The 19,038-nt window shown below is 41.4% G+C and overlaps 1 protein-coding gene across 1 annotated transcript in view; it reads right to left on the reverse strand.

The window, feature by feature from the left end:
* dok6 (docking protein 6) overlaps positions 1 to 19,038 on the reverse strand; it is a 41,008-nt gene that overhangs the window by 12,335 nt on the left and 9,635 nt on the right. The window contains exons 2-3 of the mRNA XM_083995439.1: positions 5,779 to 5,886; positions 1,885 to 1,999 (exon numbers count right to left, since the gene is read on the reverse strand). Coding sequence (XP_083851565.1) covers positions 1,885 to 1,999; positions 5,779 to 5,886 — 223 coding nt within the window. The remainder of the gene's footprint in view (positions 1 to 1,884; positions 2,000 to 5,778; positions 5,887 to 19,038) is intronic.

Here is a 19,038-nt window from a genome sequence, read left to right on the forward strand (position 1 = left end):
GCACTTTAGCTCCCTGCCCATGCCTTCCTAGATTCACCGCCCCTCATTCAGTTACTACGGCCTTTAAGTGTCTCTAAACTCCCACACTTTTAAGGCCACTGAGTGGAAAATCGGCTAAACAAACACTTCATCAGCACCGAGGCAGCCGCGCGAGTCTATGTGCCACGCATGACGAAATATGGTAGGAGGATGTCCCTCTGTCTGTGAGGAGGTGTAGGTGTGTGATAGAAGAGGACAGACAGGCAGTTTAATGTTAGCAAAGAGCAGATGAGAAAAGAAAAGAGAAGAGGAATAAAATGAGGATGGAATAAGAGCGTATGTGAGAATCCAATAATGAGATTCAGGGTCTCTGCTTTCTGCAGGCTGAGGTTTGACAGACAAATGCGACGTATGTTCTCAGTTGTCTTCATAATTTCGCGCATCTGATTCAGCGGAGGAATTTAAGGAGTTGACTCATTCGGTGCTATTCATATCTCATCTCTCTCAGATCTGCAGGTCACACTCTCGTGTCTCTTTATGGTTCATGTTTGACAGACGCAGCCAATGCGCAGGAGTGTCAAAAAAGTGTAAGATCCGTTATCATCTTCTCTTCGGTGCCTTGTTTTCAATGACAGCACGCTAAACAACATGACACTTCTCGGGTGGAGGCGTCAAGAAGTTATTTTTAAAAATAAAATATCGAGAGCTCTTCATGAGGCCTAATTACCTTTCTTTCTTTTAAAAAACAGTCAACACTTATGATATTCTTTGGCATATCTGTATATAGCTCCGCAAACCAGCTCACTTTTTGATTGCCAGGATCAGTTTTCAGATCCAAACTCCCATTGACATCGCACTGCAGTAGAAAGGCTGTATGCCAAATTGGCATCCAATGTATAAGATCTCATCCAACATGACCCAGATGAACCAGGCAATAAGAGCTCATTTTATTTATTTATTTATTTTACAATTTTTTCCTGTGATATATATACATCTCTTAGACAAAAAAGAACATTCTATGTATTTTATGAATACCATTATTACATTATTTATTATTATTGGTGTGTGTGAATTCCCACAGGAGGGGAGTGGGAAGAGAGGGGTGAAATGTAAGGAGGATGCAGGAAGTGAAGGACTATGGGAGGTCAGTGGACATGGGATGATAAAGGCATCCATATGGTGGTGTGAGAGGAAAACAATCTGGATGGATCATGGACATGAGAGAGGGAGGAAGAGAAAGAGAGAGTGTGAGCAACCGCATGTAACAGGGTAAAAGAGTCTTCACCACTTTAAGCTCAATAATATTCCCCCTGAGGTTTATTGATGCTTCTCTCCATCAACAAGTATTTCATCATCACACATGTGCACACACACACTCACACTCACACGTAAGGCTGGAGTGAAGATTGAGATGTTCGTCCTTGTCTGTTTAGTGGTTTGCACATTAAGGTTCATCCACCTCGTCTAACCCTCCTCACATCCGGCGTTTGCAGCTTAAGCATCAACTGCTGCATCTCCGCCAACCTCGCCACCGCGCACATCATCTGGTTTCCTGTCCACGTATAAGAAGCAATCTCTGTTGTTACAGTCGATAATTGGGTTGAAACACACTGCAAGCGATGCCCAATATCTTTTTTCATACCTGCAATATGAAAATCAATATTTCGGAACAGATCCTCCCACTTCCTAATATAGCGGCAAATGAGTATCACTTGGTCAAACTCCCAATTCTCTCCTGTCTCTGTCACCCCTTTCTTTCCTTTTCTCCTTTTTGGTTCTGATTCTTCGTCCACTTCTTGCCAGACTTTACACAAACCAAACCAGCCGTCCAGTCCTAGAGAATGTTTTCCTGCCTCATTGAAAAAGACAATTTGAAATTTCTAAATGGAGGAAAAAGAAACTTACCTGAATCACAGGCAAACGTCTTGGATGTGTCATCACAGAAGATAATCGCCACCGCATGCTTTTTTGTCTCCCGCGGCATTCGGGTAATGTTCTTGATGTTATGGAGCTCAGTGATCTAAGGAGGAAGGGGAGAGTGGCAACCGCACATTACATGAATGAACACAGCCAGCAGCAGCAGCAGCAGCAGCAGCAGTAGCAGCAGTGAGGCTGAATTACCATCTTGCACAGCTTTGCTGAAAGTGCAATAGTAGTTAACGGCTTTGCAGAAATGTGGGAGATCTTAAGGGATCCATGATTCTTTTGATTACAAAGAACTCTTTTCAAAACATAAGAAATCACACATGGCATCACTAGTGACGCCTGCTGCAATGTAGCATGTAACATGTGATGGATTGCTATTTCTTTTAAAGGCATTTTATGTATAAATGTGACCTGAGGCTCACACTATACACTGTGCATACACTGTTAGAGTGTCTCTCCTTCAAGCTGCTTTTGCAGATAATAGGGACGACTGCAATCAAAAGCATCTAAATCACTTTACCAGGAGATTGATCGTGAATGAAAAAAAAGAGAAGATTACATTTAATTGAATATAACCCGCATTTACAGGCCATTTTGTTCAACAGTCCTCTCTGTGTTCACTATGCCTGGGAGATAAGGCCCATTACATTATTGTAGTCCATTGTGTGCTAACTGTGGGCCCTTTGCCAGACTGTTGGGAATGAATTAGCTGGGCTCACTGCCCGTATAGTAAAGCTTGACTGTTTGAGGTTAAAAGAGCAGACCTAATAACATATGTGGACTACAGATTTCTTTGCTTGATAACATCATGTATAATAAATTTCCCCTCTATTGTCAGGTATCCCCTGCTCACAGAGTCGGTGTAGTATTTTCAACAACAAAGCAAGGAATCAAAAAAAGAGAGGAGAGAGGGGGCTATTTATATTGAATGATTGGAGATATGTTTCATTTGTTGTTTGGTAGCCCCTTCAAAGTATTTAAATATTTCATATGAGATGAGATGTTTTTTTCTGTGAAGATTTGCTATTTATTTGTCCTCAGGCAGGCTATTCATACACATAAGTGACACAAAGTAAGCATCAACTGTGGGACTTTCTGAGCTGTGAATTCCACCAGCTTCTCATCTCTTTCTCTGTTTGTGTTTAGTGTGTAAGTGTGCATTTTTTATCCACCCTGTGTGTGTGTGGTGTATGTGTGTGTGGAAGTGTGTGTGTGCATGAAGCTGTGTCTAAGGGAGAGATTTGGGTGCATTCCCAGCCTAAGGCGCCAGAGTCTGAGCAAAGTGAATCTCCTCTCCTCTTCTTTCCTCTCCATCTTCCTCTTTATTCGAAGGTGTAACTTAAGTACCGATATTACGAGGACCAGCAGTCGACAGCCGGGCCGGCGACTCTCTGAAGCTGTACTTACGCCACGCTCACGTCATATCGTTTAAACCACTTTGCAAGCAGCTGTGCAGGAACGACTTGCAATTGTGAGTCAGAGATATCAGAAATGTCTGACAACGATATGTCCCAGTTTGTGAGAAGCACCATAAACACGGAACGTCAAACTGTTGCAGAGCGACTCCGAAGGCATCACCACTGGCAGTTGCATCAACAAGAAGTCTAATATTAACACCAACCAACGTCACACTTACACAAGCAATTCAGCTCATTTTACAGGAGATAGCTACACACAAGATTCCTCCAGTTTCGATTGCTAACAAACTGCTTAACTGCATAACACGACAAAAGCAGCTAATTTAGACTATTAATCTGGTGCTACATACAACAATGTTAGCATGAAGGCAGACCATCTTGGAAAAAACGGCTCATTTTCTTGTTCCTCCCATTCTGCTGCCATTACAGCATAAAGGACACAAGCCCTAAGTGTTGTATGCAAACAACACATAGATGTGTAGATCTTTAGTAGGTGTAATGTGTGTACTGCAGCAACATTGGCTAATTAGCACCTAAACAGAAACAGACAAGGCTCATGAGCTATTGCATGTCGTTTTTGCATGTACTGTATTTGAATACATTTGTCATAAATAGAAGTATCTTATTTATTTATACTTAGGAGGATATTTTTGTTTGAAACAATTTTCATGGAAATCCATTCAATAGTCTAATAATGTTGAGGTAATCGGTGCCATAGTTGCGCAGGTTTTGCCTATGAATGCAGCTAAGAACATAGTTGTTTCCACTTCTACATGCACATCTGTACTTAGATATTTAAATGCAAAACCATCTTTCCACTTTAACTGTTTCTGTCAGAGGCTCAGGAGAGCTCGAGAAATGTAGCACACAGAAAAACAACTTTTCACAGGGCTAAAAATATTGCTAAAAATATTCTGGGACCAGCGCTCCTCAGACAGAGAAAGCTGCACAGGGAGAGGAGTGGTGGTGGTGGTGGGGGAGCAGACATAAAAAAGTGGGGGAAAAAAAAAACCAATCCCCTTTGTGTTGATTCTGTAAATCAGCCACCAGTGCAGCCTATTTCCTCCCAAAGCACTGCAGCGTTGAATGAAGCCCTCAGACGGGACCTTTCTTGATCTTTGTGGCGATGCATTACCAGATGCACTGGTGCATGTGTGCGCTCATCGCTCAGTCCGGCGCTGGGTGTGTGAGATGTCTCTGGTGGTGGTGGTGGGTGGGGAGGGGGTACAGCCACACACAGGACGCCCCGTGTGACAGCATGATATAGTAGGCTGGGAGATACTTCATTCACGATGCATGGCTGGGACTGTAGTAGAAAGGGATTCTAACAAAGTGGATAAAAGCATCTACAGTACCTATCTCATCTCTAGGGCATGAGCCTGTGCTGCCTTGCACACTCTCACTCTGTGAAATCGAGGGATTTACAGAAAATACAAAATTCATAATCACAAAGTAGTAAAAAATCTACTAAATCAACTGTCAAACATAAGAAACCTGGTGTCAAAGTCCCCTATCGTCGTCCGTTATCTCCTCTCATTACTGTAACACACTGTTCAGACTGCTGCTCCTTTAACATCATCTCCCCTCACCGTGATAATGAGCCATAATTAGAGTATTTCAAAGGGCTTAAGAGGCAGGGAGAGACATATTATTCTGGATTATTACTTTCAAAATGGAAGAAAAGGGCCATCATCTGTGGCCAGCAGACATAACTTTTTATATGAAGATGAACAAGGTGCTGGGCAGGTCTGTATAATACTGCTTTGACAGCATTTATTCATAGGTTTAATTCAGTGTCAAAATCGCCCACATTTAACAACTTAATCTCATGAGGACTGATTTGATCAAGTCATATCATATATCATTTTAATTAACACAAGGATTATAAATGTGTTGTGTGATGCTGGTCTTAGAAAAATGGGTTCACCAAAACTTAATAAATCATACTCTGGATATTATTCATTGATTTCATGGTTATCTGATCTTTATGTGTTGAATGACTTTAATCGATGAGGTCGAGCGATTAGCATCCTTTCACCACACGAAAATGGAAAATTCATAAAGATGCACAAAGCTTCACAAAGTGATTTAATGTTTTGAGCTGAATAAAATTATGTTTTTATCCACTTAATCTGCAGCTTACATTAGTTTCTTGATTACTCGTTTAATTAATCAAATAAAGAATAATGTCAGAATGGTTAAGTTTTCCAAATACATTTCTTGAAATATAATGAGTGTGTGATCATAGAAGGTTTAAAAACTAAGGAATGGCTCGATTTTTGTTGTTAGTCAACTGTAATAAGTAATTTTACACAAATAAAGATCATTATAGGCTCTGGGAAAATGTTTTCAGCATTTTATGACATTTGGGTATAATAAATACAACATAGATTTATAGATACTGAATGACAATGAGTGATCATGATGAAATATCTAATGTGTTTGGTGCAGTTACCTTGTGGAAGCTCCTGAAATAGGCTGCCTTCTCATCTGGGTACTTCTCTAACCGGCGGGGTCCTTTACTGGAGGCTTTCTTGAACACCAGCCAACACCTCCGGAAGATCTGACAACAGAGAGCGATGGTAGTTACAGAAACACAACCTCCCTGAAGCAGAAGGAGAAACACATTATAGCGACTGCAGATACAAACTACAGCAGAACACAAACTTGCTGTCCAGAGAGGTCGAGATGAAATCAAATTAAACAAAGACAGAAAAATCTACTTCTGCTTCTGCAAAGAAGAGAAATCAGCGCCAGCTCCCATCAAAAATTCAAGCTCGCCATTAACCCCTAAAATCCACCTCAGCAAAATGTCCAAACATCAAAGTAAGTGAGCACATCGGAGGAGCTGTGCATGCCTTTTTAAAATATAGATTGGCCTTTGGGTTTGTTCCTGTCGTTTACGATTGGGAGGCACTGACATAAAGTAGATAACATTGATTTGTATCCTGGTTATGTACTTAAGCAAGATGATTCCTAGAGAATGACATTTTCTGGGAGACTTTAAACACCACACTGAAGATTGTGGAAGGAAATTAAACTATTAGACCCCGTGAATCAAATCATTTTTGGAATATATTTAATTCAAAATGTTTTTAATCTCATTATCTCGTGCCTTTAGATAATATACTGAGACGGCCGTGACAACTGATGTGCAAAAAATGCTTTCATTGTGGCAACTTCACTCACTCTTTCTTTGATACCATGCATGGAATTCAAAATACTGGAGTATAAAGGACTAACACAAATGAATTAAATAAATTAACCAGATCATTAAACAGAAACAAATTTCAAACATGCAAGGTAAAAAAAAACAATGGAATGCGTGAAACCAGCTTTATTAATTGAATTAAATAGAGCAAAGCAGCCTCTCACCAATGATTTGTGTTATTCAGAATTAGTCCTGAATGTTAAATCTTAAAATCGTGCCTGCCAAAACTGCCTCACAGCAACAGAAGATGAATTTTAAATATAAAACGTGCATTAGAGAAATAGATACTGAATTTGTAAAAGTCTTTTCCTCGGAGTGAATGTAGGTTAAATGTCTTATTAATAACTTTTATAGTTATCAATTAATAATACTAAGCTGTTAATTTGTTCATTTATTTCCCAGCTGCTTACTGCATTGACTAGTTTATTTATCAAAGGCCTCAAATGGCAGGCATTAAACATTTCAGAATATGTTCCAGAATTCAAACTAGAGCAAAAAAAACCACTGAACAAACTGAACATAAGCTTAACAACTCTGTATCTTAGACTCAACCTGAAATAATGTTGCTCCATTTCCATTGTGAACACACTTTCGCTTTTCTCTTGCCACACCATATGCAGACATGCGCACACTCTCCCGCCTTTCTCTCACTCGCTCTGGTGCAGTAAATGACTGTACAGTGTATTGATTACTGGACCACAGGCAGAAAAAGACACAAACAAGGGGTGTTGTGTGTCGGACTACCTCAAGGTCAAATCAAGAAAAGGAACACACAAGTGCACTCATGTAAACACACTCCCACCTTTATACACACAATACAAAGAAGATGCAAATTCACACCTTTATTGATATGCAGAGCCTGTTATTCTTTCTCCACTTTGCTCCATTGTGTCAATCATTTAATAACTGATACTAATTTGTGCATACAGTATATGCATTTGAAAAAAACAAAACCCACAGCATCCCTCTTAACACAGCTGGTGTCAAGGTATAAAAAGTCCAATACAGACAGAACAGTGCTATTGAGATGGAGAATAAGTGTGATGGCTGGTAGCTTATGAGTCCTATGTGGGTGCCTATCTTTAATAGTAGGACCCTTCTATTTCCTGGTGGAGACAGCTGCTATCACTCTGCCTGATGTATGATTGCCCTGGGCCGCATGGTTGTGTTGGGGAACCATGGATGTACGATTAATTTGTTTACTCAGCTGGTGTGCTTCATAAAAGGCCCACTGAGTTGAACTTGGCACTTTGCAGTAATTGACTAGAGTGGATCCCCAGGTCCTTATCGGTCTGCCTTGATGGGCCCCCATTCTAGTTAAGTGTTGCCCAGGAACATTATAAACAGCAAACAACACGGGATATGTGTGCCACACACACTCGCTAATGCACTGTGGATGATCTTTTACACCGCCCATAAAATGTTTTAAAGAAGTAAAGAGACGAGGTGGTGATAAAGACTTTCTCCAGATTGAACACAGTTGTATTTAGATCCATTACATATATTTTTTAAAAATGCAACAGGACTGCAGTTTGTGATGGAAACACAAGAGTAGATATGAATCCCCTTTGACAATGGCCATTACCACATTTGTGTCCTTAAAACTCTGAAATTAAAGCGAGCCTCAATTCCCCTTTGGGAGCTTGAGTCAAAGCAATGCTGCCTGCTTGCCGCACACAAAGTAATTCACCCTAGGAGTGCTCAGATTAAGTAATTATACCAGCACAAAAGCAAGCTCAGTGAGATAGCTTGTGCATAATAAGAACTAGGGGGTATGAATGGAGAGGGCTTAATTTTGCCTGTTCCATAGTTGACAATGTTTTGTCGAGGCGGTCCTATTCTTGGGCTGCTGTTGGGTCTTATTCAGACACTCTTACACTGATTGTAATTACACAGACATGAATGAGACTCTCTGCTGGTTTGGTGTGACTCATTTAATGGCAGAACAGTTGAGAATACACTACTTGGCTCCGAAAACAAATTCACCGCTTCCAGGAAGAAAACAAAGGACGCTTCTGGGGAAGATGAAATCATCTTAGTTTTTTTTTTCTTTGAACCGTTCCTCCTCCGTCCGCCCACCTGTGGTATCCCTGTGGTCAATTACACAGACTGGCCATGACAGAGCTGTCATTACACAGAGCCTGACATGAAAAAAAATCCTACATACATAAAGAAAACAAGAAACTAAATTGAATTTGGAATGTGTACATAAGAAAGATGGAAGACTTGTGACTAAAAAACAACAACGCCTCTGGCTTTGATTCCTACAGTGAGCAGCGACTGGCTCTTTGAGGCCGGGATCGCACTGGATGGCACGAGTGTGTCAGATGCAGAACGTATGATCTTCGTTTCGGCGCACGTGTTCACGGGTTAGGTCACACTGTTTGTGTTACAGTATGCACGCTTCATAATTATCATTTTTAGTCAGTCACTGGATAAGTTGATTTTAGTGGGGGGGGGGGGGTTTGGAGGGGGGTTTGGAGTTTCAAATGTTACTTTTTCTATACTGTAGATAACTTATCATTGCTGTAGTAATTCCAATGGAGTTGTATTGTTATTTTCTTGTTCCTTTTTTATGCCTCCGCCCCTGGCTATGACTTCCTCACCAATAGGCATGAGGCCTCGTCTCATCTTAGAAGGAATATGACCCTGAAACTATACAGCAATTCCTCTTCTATGTTTAGTTTGCTGGGCAGATCAGGCGATGGAGATCTACAAGGAATAAGAATTCACAGAACTTTTCTTATTTTTCTAATCATACAGAAGCAGATTTGATGATTATTCCCCATGACTCTTGAGGTCCAAGATCATACTAATCCTTAATCCTTAATCCTTGAAGTCTACTAATGGTTCAGTTTATCATGCAAGCCTGTTTAAGATGTAAAAGTGCTATGACATTTAAACACAAGAATACATATTAAGAGAGCATCAGTAGGTCCTTTGTCCTAAGGACACGTGTCATCAGCATAGAGAGAGATGCCATGTTTCCTACCAACTGCACCAGGGGATGAAACCAGATTTTAAAAGTGTTGGTCCCAAAATAGATGCCGGAGCAACACAGTCATTTATTTTTTAAAGAGAGGATTATGTCTTTTATTTCCACCAGAAAGATGCAGTATACATGAGGCGATGTACATTATTTTAAAGAATTTGAGGATCAAAGCAGCAGCACTCAGATCGATGAGCGGTGCAAGCTCCTCAATGTGGCATCCGCCAAATTCAACAAACAACCCTGGAGTGACAGTGATTTGACAAGTATTTCCTCAGAGCAGTGTGAGAATACACTATATTATGAATATATTCATTCAATACAGATTATAATAAGTAATACAGTAAGTAGGACCGACGTGCCTTTTTATACCTACACTAAGCAGCTTCTTAGCGACAGTCCTCTTAAAGGCTAAATATGAACACTAAAGTCTGAACCTTTCCCATAGGCCTGATTGGCAGGTCCTGCCTTAAAGTCTGATTAATGAAAGACAGCATGTTACTGAAAGTCTGTTGGAGAGGGGTGTCTCTTCTGAGCATGCACACACACCCACACACACACACACACAGTAACCACCATCTCAGCACTTCTTCACATGGTCAAATATAGCTGCAATATTTAAGTCTCTTGAAGACAAAATTATTCATGTGATCCACTGGTCAAAATGGTACTTTCCGTGGAGAGCAAAATTCAGCAGGTTGCAAGGATCATTAAAAGAGAGAGAGAGAGAAACCTCACATGAAGATTTAAAGCAGCCATTTTATTGTGTATTCATTTAAATTCTGAGAGGTGGGATGAGCCCACAGGGCCAATGGTATCCAAAAGAGATTGGATCATTAAAATTTAACACTTCATTAACACAATCTTAGGATGATTTATTAAAGAAAATTATTTTTTCAACACAAGTTATCCATGACTGTGCATTATGAGTGTGTGAATGTGCATGTGTGTCTCTGTCCTCTTCATTAATAAGCAAACAGACCAAAACCAGAAATCAATGGGATAATAAAAAATAACAATCCATTCCTTTTTCTTTGTGGCTAAAATTGTCCATATCTTTGTGTCAAGTATGTGGAGTTAACGCAGGAATACAATTCATTATTATTAGGCCATAAGTATTGCCTATATTACATTTACAAAAGAAATTGTTGAATAATAGTGATCACAGTGGTGACAGCCGAGGCATATCAAGAATCTTTACAATCTTTGTCTGATAATCGCTCTTGTGATTGTTTTCAAGTGACGAGAAATAATTCATGAAAAATAGAGTTATATTAGCTTTGCAAAGTTGGACAGGATGTAAAGATATTTCTTTCAATAGCAGATTCCCTTGTGTCTGTTATATAATAAAGCTACTGTATACTATCTGAAGATAAATATCAGATGAGAGATCTGACAACTGTTGCAACTTCACTGTAATAAAATAAAACAATAAATAGTTCAATAAAAATGGAATTATCTGTAAAAAAAAAAAAAAAAAAATCTATTCCACAAGTTATGTGGTAGTGTATAGTGCATCAAATCCAGGCTGGTAAAGTTAAACAAATGGCAGGTGAAGGATTCCTAAAGCAACATATTCTGTAATCAGATCAAATACAGACCAAGTTCTTCATAATGCAACACTAGAAAAGGCCAGGCTAAGCTAATCCATGTAAGGTTTCACTGAAATCCTTCCTCTTGTGGGGAAACAGGAAAGCATGAATATAGTCATATAATACAGACTGCTTATGAGAACCTGCGTCAAAGCTCTGAAGACCTTTGATTGGGACGACTCTCGGGGAAACTCTGAAATCAACACAGTGTCTGTAGAGTGGCCCTGTGATAAGCCAGGATCTGAGTTCCCCTGAAAGTGTGTATAATAGAATTGCTTGAAAATAGGTTTTCACTCGCACTCTCAATCAGTTTGCCATGACCTTGAGAAAATGTGTAAATCTGAATGCTGAGCAGGGGGGGACAAAAAGTACCAAAAGTGTGTTTTCGTTTTGTCATCATGTTGTATTTTTGAGCAAAAATATGAGAAATCCACTTTGTATTCAACCTAGAAAAAAGGAAAAAATGTGAGAATAGTCAACAGGTCAACAATATATTCACTTTGTACTAGATTTGAATAAGATACTCTTCCCTTTGCTCTGAAGTGCATCTCTATGATTCTATGCTATCAAAAAAGAAAATGAGAACATCACCACACATTGCAAGGTGGTGTGAAAAATAGGCAGCAGCAAAAGGCAACCAAGTGGAGAGAACATTTCAAGGGCAATCGCTTCACTTTTAGGGAGGTCCGTCTGTGGTGAGGAAAACACTTCAGGAGGCACTTGGCAAGGTGCAGCTAGTTCATCAACACCAGCTCCACTACAACAACCACACTGAGACAGTCGTATGAGAGGACTAGAAGAGGGAGTCACGCCAAAGTATGATCATAGAGAGACAGATGGAAGCAGACTGTTTGATGGTGTTCTTACAAAAGGTTCAAAAGGACGCCGAGAACACATCTGTCTACATATAAACTAAACCTTGCTTTGCGGGGCGGTGACATTTAATGAAACAATAAATGCCTCTGAGTTCAGCCTGGGTTCCTGACAGGTAGTTTCGTCAGAATATATCATATAAAACAAAGTGTGGAGTCATGACTGAGAGGCCCGGTGGCGAATTTAGGGAGGCAGACACCTCACGGACCCCCGGTAATGAGTCAGCTCTGAAGTCTCGGTCAAACACAAGGTCCATTCACTTCACAGAGCATTATGAAACTTTGGGCATTATCGAGGAAATGTCTCGCCTCTCAATAAAATATAGACCCCATTCACCCCACAGGCTAAATCACTCATCATTTGGATGAACTGAGGAACTGTCTAAAGATATGAAAATGATTTCCAATGACAGCCCGCTTCAGGTAAATGACTAATCACACAGTGGAATAAAAATAGATGTCTGGTAAGATTCTCTGGGAGCACTAGTGAGTCTTGAAACACAATCGCAATACCTCAGAGGTGCAGATGCATTTATTATTCCTGAGATATTTGATCAGAAATAAAAGGGGCGAACGTGGGAAGGGTTTGTAACCTCTCGATGAGTCATGTGTCCTACAAACTCCGATTTAAAGATGATTGCTGCCGCACTTGCTCCACAATAGAGGACATGAGAGCACTTCAATCAAGGTAGTCCTGCAACACTTAGGCATGATGGTAACAGAGCAGATTTAGCCTCAACTCAGAAATAAATGCCTCCCGAGGGTTAGGGGTAGAAAAAAGAAAATAAACTACTAAAATCCTAATTTTCAGACACAAAATAATGAAATCATATGGAATAGGATGGGAAGTAGAAACAAATTTATTCATAAGAAACACACTCTTCTTAACAATTCTCAGCTACAATGAATTTAGAAACTCCCAAAGCGTAAGAAAATGTTAGTCTCTGTTGATATTCAAGGAATCCACCCCTTCAGCTTTATACATAAAACTTTTCCCCTAACAAAATAATGAAATTAATAATAAAAACTAGTACAGCAGCCGAGACAAAGTTTGGCTGGAAGCTCTTCGTGATATTTGAACACATCTTTTGAAGCTCCCTCCAAAAGGCACAAACAACAGTACAAAAACAAAACAAGCGAACCGTTGATTCGGATTTCCAAATCCACAAAACAAAACAAAAGAAGCGACACACATCTGACTCAATAATGCCCCAAAAATCCTAAGCATTTTCCTCACAGCCGACGACACTATAAACACGTCTTGTTACTTATAGCGGGCTGCCGCTAATTAGCCGTGATGGTGAAATGAGGCACTGAACCGTTTCAGCAAAGTGGTTCATTTCTTGGTGTTTCATGTTTACAGTGCAACATGTACTGGCCAGAATGTAAAACAGGAAAATACAAGTGTTTGTATGTCACAAATGGAAACCATGATCATACCTCTGTAATTACTGTAAAGGCAATCAGCATATTTTGTATGCATGAAGTGTGAAAACTGAGAAGTCGATGTGCAGTGTGGGCGTATAGGACTGCATTATGTATTATGGAACACAATTCTGGAAAAAAAAAAAAAACACTTTATTCCTTTTTTTATTAAGAAATAATAACTTCAAACCACATTGAGACTAAGACTGTTTTACTTCTTTAAATTGATCTCCAACGCCTTGGAATACAATCTGTCACAGAGGCTACACAGATGAGGAACACAAAAAATCCCATCCAATTATCAGAAGTAATAAGATCAAAGTCTTCGTTGTCCTCGGTGGATCCGTCACAGATACAACCGAGCCACTCGTACGCAAAATGTCAATCGGTATTATTAACTAAAAGTCATGGAAATGCATCATTTCTTATTCTTGAAATGTCGCTCCATGATTAGAAAGGACGGATATTGAAAGCAGATGGGAAGCAAGACTTTGTGCGTCATCGGTTGCGTCATATGATACGTGCTTCGAAGCCTGAACCTCACTGCTAATTAATAAATGCAAACATGCATCAACATTAAACCTGAGACATGAGAACATGAGATTCTTATCACTGTGAGCATGTGTTAGCCTTCAGCTTGAGGCATCAAAGTGAGTACAGACCGTCTATAGATCGGCTGCAGACTTTTGAACCTTTTGACCTCAAAGACAATTTGAGTAGGCTACACTCTGATACAGAGCTTCGCCCACTTTAAATGTTTCCATTTGCTTTTTTTTCATTGTTTTTTGTGGTAAACTCCTTGCAGCGCTGCTCATCAAGTCTTCCTCCTCATTCAGCTCTGCATAAGCTACACTGTTCCCCCGGTGATAATGACGCCTGATGGACTATGACAGACCAGGCCCGGCGATATCAGCTCCCGGTGCTGGCAATCAATTTCAGACAGCGGCGAGGTCTGCGCTGCTGTGTCCATCTTTATAATTTGATTTGTTATCCCGTCGGACAGTTGTTACAGCTATCATTGCAGCGATCACTCCGACAACCACGACCCCCAAGCCTCCGGCTCCCCTTCCCCAAATCCTCCCAGGACCGTTCCGCCGTTTCAACAAACTCTCTGCCAAAACGTGACGGCTGCAGAAGTTCATCTTAATTGCACCCGTGATCCCTCTGTCACTCTCCTCCCTAACCGCCGGCTGTCACCTTTGACTTCATACATAACTCTCATCCCACCTAACTCCTCCTCACCACCACCCCACCACCCCTCCCTCTACTGAAATATATTTCCTGCTGCATCTAAAATGTTTGGACATCCCATAATTTTGTAATTCGCCCCTGACTACAGCTGTTGGCAGGGTGGTGAGCCAGCCGCGCCCCAGTTAATCATAGATTACTTTATCTGGGCCATTCCAAATCCTCATGTGTAATGCAGTGCTACCTCAGCAGCAAGTAATCACTGCCCCCCCCCCCCCCCCCCCAACTCCATCCCAAACACACACACACATGCACTAATGCACGCGCATACACACACACACACACACTCCCCCTCCTCCATTTCTCTCCAAGCCTGATTTGTCTCCGTCTCTCCTCTTGCCCTTCTCTCTCTTCTAAATTTCTCCTCTCCCATTCCTCATCTCTTTCTTGTGTCTATGCATGATTGGACATTCTCATCAAACATTCATGAGCTAAACTGGTCCAGAAATGTAATATCATAGTATTAGTAACCCCTTATTTCATTTGTTAAGGCCGTGTGGCTGTGACTCTGTGGCGTTACACACCGAGTATATGCGTATAGCTGAAAAAACAGATCCTGGTCACAATGTGGCATGAAATATGATGGACAACAGGTTCCAGCTGATTCCCCGTCAAAGGAAATGGACCCATCCATCCAGTATGACAAAGAGCATGATGATTTTGCGATGGAACAGAAATAAAAGCGGGCAATGGAGGGGATTTAGAAAATGCAAAAAAAAAAAAAAAAAAGCATGAAAGAAAGTTTCAAGCAGTGAAAATGATCATGAGGTGGCGAGAGTGTCTCAACAGGCCAGGGCCATGGAGAGAACTGGCTGCAGCCCTCCATTAGGATCCATGATAAATTACACTTTTAAATAGGACTTGTGGTCAGAGCATGGAGGATAGATGACAGCGACGACCACTGCTGTATATCTTAAAGTAATCCCTCTTCTTCTTAATCCAGAATTTAAATATAACATGAAGTACTGTATAAGATATTTGGAAAATCGACAATCAGGCGATCTTACAAAGCTCCTTTCAATTATCAAGCAGAGAGAAGAGAGGGAGTGCAGTCATTGCTTGTTACAGTGGGGGTGAGGGCAGTTTAACCCATGCTGGGCTGGGCAGCACAACCTTGCACAGGCAAACATTAGTTAAAACGAAGCAGTGCAATCCGCGCGGATGCAGCGACTGTAGCAGAGCATTTTCTTTTTAAGTACAGCACAAAAATAGCAGCCAAATTATTCTGAAGGAGATGTAGGTCAATATTGAAGTTTCTCTCTCAGGTGTGAGGGAGCGAGGGGAGGAAGGAGCAGGAAGAGAAGGGGAGGGGAGGGGAGGGGTGGCGTAAACAGGTTGGCATATCGCTCCCGTCACAGCTTTTGGATACATGCACCGTTTCGTTTCGGGGAACAAGCCCTAGGACAGGAAACACTGTTTTTACAGGAAAGAGGAGGACAAAGGATTAAACCACAATCATAATCCCATAATCTACCCATGCAGTTTTCTAATGTTGCTTACTCCACTCTGGCAAAGTTATCCCATCGTATATTTTAGCCACTATTGATTCCAGTGACACAGGTTGGCAGGCGCTGTTAGCTCCGGTATACGAGGCTGCGGTGGATTCGCATGCATGTAAAGCATTTTTACGGGGGGGGGGTGGAGGTGCAATTTTGCTTTAAGTCATCATTATGACAATTGCCTGCTCTTTAAACCATCCCTCATCCAAACCTCTTTATGTATTACAGCTTTAGTCAGCAATCCTCTGCAGACACACACACACATACACACGCATACACGCATAGAGCAATTTCCATTTAATCCATGTACAAGGCTGGAGCGTTCACAGACAATAACACACAGACAAAGAGGGATTTGACTATGGCAGAATACCCACGCCAACAAGCACACTGAGACCTCCGTAGACACAGAGCAGCAACACATAGGGCCGGTGTTATTTTCTTTATGAGACTGGAATGAGATGTCCACCACTGTGTAGCCTCTAGCCAGGATGAATGTTAAACTCTACTAAATCCATAAATGAAGGAGAAAACGCTCTGAATGCACAAAAACCGCAGAACCTCCAGGTCTAGCTTGTAATGCAGGCAAAGCCTTATTTTTCACTTGGGTGTGTTGGTGCGTGAGTCGCCGGCGGCTTCCAGACGAGCAAAATTAGCATCTAGGCCAACAGGTGAGGGGTTGTTACATGGAAACTAAATACAGTGCTTCAGAAGTGACCGACTAACCTGTGTGGGAAAAGAATATAAAGTAAGTGGATGACGCAACCCCCCTTTCTTCTTAATTACCATTAGCTGACCACTTGATTATCATATCAATAAAGACTGTGAAATCGAGTGAGGCGAAGAGCGCTGCGCGGTGTTCCAGCAAATAATATGCATGTTTAGCAGGATATTACGAAACGCAGAGTGTTTTCCAGGACACTTTGTGCGAGCGTTTGTTATTTGAATTTCATCAGAAGCCCTAAAAGCAGTAATCCGCGTACATTGGTACAGTCAACCCCCCCACCAACCCCAACCCCAACCCTCCACACCCTCCCCCCCTCCAAGGATTAATTCTAAAGAGGTACTCGCTCACTGATGTCTGGGCTGCTTCTCTGATACGGTTAGCTGGGAAAGCAGCGGGCTCCGTGTCTGCAACAACTATTCCCTCACAAGCAGAGAGGCTAGAGATTTGTGCTCGCTGGAACGAACTTGACTCAGCCACATTTGGTCTGCAAATCAAAGAGGACACTGGGGGAGTAAACACACATGTGTGCACAAAAAAAAAAAAGAAAGGGAGGGAGATGTACTGTGGACGCGCACTTTTTATGTCAAAGAAGCCGGTCCGATGGAGTTTGTCATATTGTTTTTGTCTCATTTCCTCCCAAAGAACACACTCCCTTGGATTAAGTGGGCTGTGATTCAGTGTCACTGTGTGTCTCAGCATGAAATCATTGAGGAATGCAATTATCACTTCGTCCGACAGACATTTCTCTGAAATGGGAGCGAACAACTGGGAACATAAGAGGGAGGGAGGTGTGTTTGTGAATGGGGAGAGAGTGGGGTTACACCAGTTAATGTTGACCCCAATGTCTGCTTTCGCTTCAAACTTCCTTTTGTTAAATTAGTTAAGTCCTAATCTGCTGGCATATTAAGCCCCCACTACGATTCATGATGGGTCAAAAGTTTGCCTTATTCACTCTTTTCTCTTATCATATATTTCACTCCGAATTCCCTCCTGTAACCCCATGTTTTCAATTGTTTTATGACTCTAAGGAGCCATTTTTTCCCATTATGACCTTTAAATGATCCGCTCAAAGTGCCACTGCCAAGGCTACTATTGTGTGCTCCATTTCCCCTGGCAGAACTTATCCAAAATTCATTCCCTGGACAATAATTCTTGTGGAAATATTAAAAGCTGTCTAATAGAAAAGGGGATCGGATCGCCTTGGCCCCGCACTTGAGGTCAATTCGGCTCATTAGAATGGAGTGCAATTTTTTTTTTAAATCTAGGCCGCCTCGAACCGGCAGCGTGAGTGAGTCAGCTGTCGTTTCATGCCGCACTGGGCAGGTACCACACTGTCACCCCAGTGCTCAGCCAGAGGTAAACTGTCACCTCTTTACTATTAAAAGAACTCCCACGAGAAAGAAAGAGAGGGGGAGGGAAGGGGAGAGAGGGAGGGGGGAGGGAGAGGTGGAGTGGGGTACAAACTCATCTCCAAACAAACACAAACAAACATTGTTCCCACCAAGGCCAGTGACATGAACTGCCCCCCCACCCCCACCCCCCTTCCCTCCGTACACAACACTCCAAGGTCGAGGTTTTCTCAACAGAGCATTAATAATACAGCGCTTAACAATTAGCGCCACATTAAAAAAGCCTTGTTTAGTCTCCAGCTTGTGCAAATTTACATTATTCAACAAGGCTGTTTGCTTGCATTCCAAGCAGATAAGGTGTAATTTTAATAATATATTTATTTTATTTTTAGCAAGACCATAATGATATTTACCTATGCACCGCAATGAGTGAATTCAGAGCACAGGCACAAAGACAACTCCCCTTAACACACATAGAGCACAGCTGAGGCTATCTTTGGCTACACACTGTACTGAATGTGCTTGGCAAGCAGGCTGATGAAAGGTAACAGCAGGAGCAGAACTCATTATAGATCGTGATTCAAATATAAAACGGTAGGAGGAACTTCTTTTTTTATTTTGTTCTTAGAATGAATTCATTCGGTTCAATTCTGATACTGTACGACTGTGCAGGTCAGCTCTGACATCTCATCTCTGAACATCTGATTACATCAAATTTCTCCTGATCACATGCTGAATAAATTGACTTCGGAAGCAGTTTGAGAGAGATGACTGACCGTTATCATAAGACGATACAAACTGAC

Source organism: Trachurus trachurus (genome assembly GCF_905171665.1).
Source record: "Trachurus trachurus genome assembly, chromosome: 20".
Classification (NCBI taxonomy): Eukaryota; Metazoa; Chordata; class Actinopteri; order Carangiformes; family Carangidae; genus Trachurus; species Trachurus trachurus.